At 37.3% G+C, this 3,728-nt stretch overlaps 1 protein-coding gene across 1 annotated transcript; it reads left to right on the top strand.

Annotated features, from left to right (window-relative positions):
• The first annotated feature begins 788 nt into the window (after window positions 1–788).
• Window positions 789–2,381, top strand: LOC141845451 (poly(ADP-ribose) glycohydrolase 1-like). Its single transcript, XM_074733503.1, has 3 exons — window positions 789–1,060; window positions 1,261–1,446; window positions 2,304–2,381. The coding sequence occupies exons 1-3, from the start codon at window positions 812–814 to the stop codon at window positions 2,379–2,381; spliced, it is 513 nt and encodes a 170-aa protein (XP_074589604.1). The 5' UTR covers window positions 789–811.
• Window positions 2,382–3,728: the final 1,347 nt, after the last annotated feature.

The raw sequence follows: 3,728 nt of genomic DNA, 5'->3' as shown, positions 1-3,728 counted from the left end.
GGGATAGAGTCCAATGACGTAAAAAGATCCATATAGTCAATCCCACTTAGTGGGATAATGCTTGGTTGTTGTAGTAGTAGTAGTCGGAACTGCTGGTTAATCCAACTGTCAAAAATAATAAAAAAAATTGAATTAGAGTCGGTTCTAGTTCAGATCCGATCTATGGTCGGGTCTACATTGATGTAGTGTTGTCAAGATGTTATCCAACCATGCCATCGTTAAAAGTTGGTCTCCCATGAGGTTCGACGAAAATTTGACTTAAAACAACTGTCATGGGCATGTGACAACTACCCATGACAGTTTCTACTGGCCCTTACTTTTGTTCGGATAAGAAAGATAGAATGAGCGGGGGTGGGATTCATTAGTATCTTCCCTTAATTTGCCCATCATTGTTCATTCCATTGCACATATATATAATTTTTGGTGTAATTTTCCCTCAATGGGATCTAAGTTCAAACATTTTTCTATATTCAATTAAAATAATTATGAAAAATAATTAAAATTAACGAGAGATTTATACACCAGATTATTTTTTTTTATCTTGTATCTATATTATTTTTTATGATATTTGTTAGGCGTGAAAAAAATAATAAAGACCCATTAAGGGTTTATTGAATTCACAAAATTTAATATTTTAAAAATAAGTATTTAGAATTAATTTTGACATATTTAAATTTATTCAAGATGAATTATGTCGAAAAGAAATTTTAAATTATAAAAGAAATTTTAAATAATTAAATTATAAAATAGGCGGTTCCGCCCCCCAGTCCACGCGACGGTCGTCACGCTCGACTTCGCTCGGCTGGAGGGGATGGAGACGAGGGGCGATCTCGCCTCCATCATCCCGTTCCTCCCTTTGGTTCTCCGCTCCTCCTCCCTATACTGGCCCTCCGGAGCCCTCGGATCGCTCAAAGCTCTCGCGTTGGGCCCCGACGTCAGTCGCATCCGCTCCGGCGAGGTCCTTTTTGACGCCATTCTCGACCTGAGGGAATCCCTCGGCCTCTCATTCCGCCCCTTGGCCCACGGATCTGCCTCTGGATTCTCCTCCTTCTTCGATAAGGTGTGTCCTTCTCTTTATGACGTCAACCCTTCATCTCTCTGTATCTTTGACAAAGGTTTACGTCGACGGCTGAAAATGTGTTTTTTTTAAGTGAAGAAGATAGTAAGCCAAAGGGAAATTGGTTCGTGGTCAATATTTGACAAATGACGAATTTGAAAGCCCAATTTGTTTTTTTTTTGGTAATCCTTTATTTTTGGCAGCTGATGTCAAAGGAAGATTCGAGGGTATGGTTCGACAATGTAGTTCCTGAGATGGCTAGATTGCTGCTGCAGCTACCTTCTCTCTTGGAGTCGCATTATCTGAAATCCGATGAACTGTTTTCTGAAGGGAATTCTGGCATCCGCATCATGGGTCCTCAGGAACCGGGCAGAGTGTTTCTTAGTCAGGTGAGACTCGATGAGATCAACATAACGAGTCGTATTTACCTTGTCAGTTGATTTTTTTTTGTTGATAAACTTAAATTTGATTTAGTTTTCTTTTGTCCTCCACATAGTCTTCTTATTAAAATTCTGTCATTCAAGGGCCATCAAGTAGAGAAAATAATATAAAATTCTCTGTCACTCAAGTGTCATGAAGTGGAGGAAACAATATGGATTTATACTCTTAGTGTGGTCATGATATCTTGTATCTCTAAACCCCTATAAAAATGTGAAATTTGTCTGTGAATGATAACGAATTCTCTATTTTGTTTCATTCCTCAAAGCTTCTCCCTCTCTCTACTTTTGTCCTAAAAACAACAATGTGGTATCAAAGCTATGCTAAGCTTCCTACAACCTTCATTTGTTCGTCATACTGATAGAAACTATGGCAATTGAAGCATCTACTTGAATCCCAAAGTATTTGAAATGTTATTGAAGGTTGTATGGAGCTGCAAGAAGAAATTGTCCTCACCAATCAATAAAGAGAAGCATTACGAGACTCTTGTAAGAAGGACAAGAAGGCTCTACACCTCATCTATCAAGCACTGGATGAATCAACTTCTGAAATATTGCAACCACAAGTACTTCAAAACAAGCATGGGACATTCTTGAAAATGTCTATTAAGGATTTGGCAAAGTAATAAAGGCATGACTCTAAGTTCTTCGTGGTGATATTGAGGCATTACATATGTCAGTTTTTGAATCTATTTCAAACTATTTCTTTAGAGGTTTATCCATAGTCAACCAATTGTGAAAATATGAGAGAAATTTAAAGATGCTCGGCTAGCAAAAAAAGGTTCTATGTTCTTTTGGATGACAAATAGGTGACTGAAGAGTCAAAAGATATGATGTCTTTCACCATTGACAAGCTCATGGGTTCTTTACAGGCCCATGTACATTGACTCAACAAGAAGAACAAAGAACCTCTTGAGCAAGTGTTGCAAAAAAGTCTCAATGAAGGCTAACAAAGAGGGATCAAAGAATGAGCAAGGATAAAATCAAAAGAGGATAGATAAGAAAGAGGGCGTAGCCAATAAAGAGGCCATGCCCCTCATCAAACCCCTAGGGTTCTTGGACAAGAAAACTCTCATGTTTAAAGGGATGCAAATTCAAAATTCAATGCTATGTTTGTAAAAATTTGTTCACTATGCTTTAGAATGTTAGCACAACAATTATAATCAAGTTGGCAAGAATTCTTATCTCAAAGAAAGAAGAGGAAGACTCCATTCTTTTGTAGCATGCAAGAGAGATGTTGGAAATCAAAGCCTGTGGTACTTGGATAGTGGTGCAAGTAACCACATGCATGAGCACAATGAATTGTTTGTGAATCAGTGGACAAAAATGTTTCTTTTGGTGATTCCTCCAAAGTACCTATGAGAGGCAAAGGTAAAATCCTTATCAAAGTTAAAGATTTGGAGGAATTAGGTGTATCTTCAATGGTTGATGACATGAGATAAAATAGATTGAGATAGCATAGTCATGTTTAAAGGCCACCAATAATTTCTAGTATAAAAATGTAGAATCAATTACATTATAAGGTGAAGATAAAAACTCTAGAAAATGTAACAGGACTTGATTTAATTGATTGAAATATCATTAATCATGTGGCCTTGCACAGTATTCATTCTGTAGAAATAAAGGCCAACAACGACCCATTTAGTGTTATATCATTGGAAAAAGGATCTAGTTGAAAATTTTAAAACTGATTGGATTTTTTTGCAAAAATATCAATAAAAAAGTAACAACCGAACCCTTCTTTCCCGTGGTTGACCCTTTCTTCTTCTTCTTCTCCTTTTTATGCTTGCCCTAACCCTAGTTTTCCCCCAATTGGCATTCGCCACCCTCCCGTCGTCGCACATCGTTGTAATACCCGACTTTTCCTTCAATAAATTCTGGATAAATGGCTATGTAAATGATAGAATTATTAATGATAAAAATGAATAAACATTTAGGCAAAAAGAAATGGCCTAAAATATTTCTTGTATGGGATTAAAGGCTTTTGCTAAAAGAAAAGAAGAAAAAGAAAAGAAATGTGGAGGTGCCAGGGATTGACCCTTGGACCTCCAATATGGAGCAAAGCCAAGTTAACCATATGAGATAGAAATCAATTCTTGTTAAGAGAACGAGGGCAATGCTTGTTAAGCCTGAGGATTCATGAAGTTCATTAAAACCAAACGAAGAGATAAGTAGTGGGGTCAAGTCGTGGGTTCAAGGGTTACGAGAAGTTAAGGTAACTGCCGACTTCTCTC

This window comes from Curcuma longa, chromosome 14 (assembly GCF_044706935.1).
Source record: "Curcuma longa cultivar G26 ecotype Majalengka, Jawa Barat chromosome 14, ITB_CL_G26_1.1, whole genome shotgun sequence".
Classification (NCBI taxonomy): domain Eukaryota; kingdom Viridiplantae; phylum Streptophyta; class Magnoliopsida; order Zingiberales; family Zingiberaceae; genus Curcuma; species Curcuma longa.
Note: the sequence above shows the minus strand (reverse complement) of the source record. Positions and strands in the feature narration are given on the sequence as shown.

What these genes read in the sequence shown, in the direction of transcription:
- LOC141845451 (XM_074733503.1), top strand. Translation starts at nt 812, where the DNA reads ATGGAGACGAGGGGCGATCTCGCCTCCATCATCCCGTTCCTCCCTTTG. An exon ending in TCTCCTCCTTCTTCGATAAG is followed by an intron (nt 1,061 to 1,260) that starts GTGTGTCCTTCT and finishes TATTTTTGGCAG; the next exon opens with CTGATGTCAAAGGAAGATTC. An exon ending in GCAGAGTGTTTCTTAGTCAG is followed by an intron (nt 1,447 to 2,303) that starts GTGAGACTCGAT and finishes GATGACAAATAG; the next exon opens with GTGACTGAAGAGTCAAAAGA.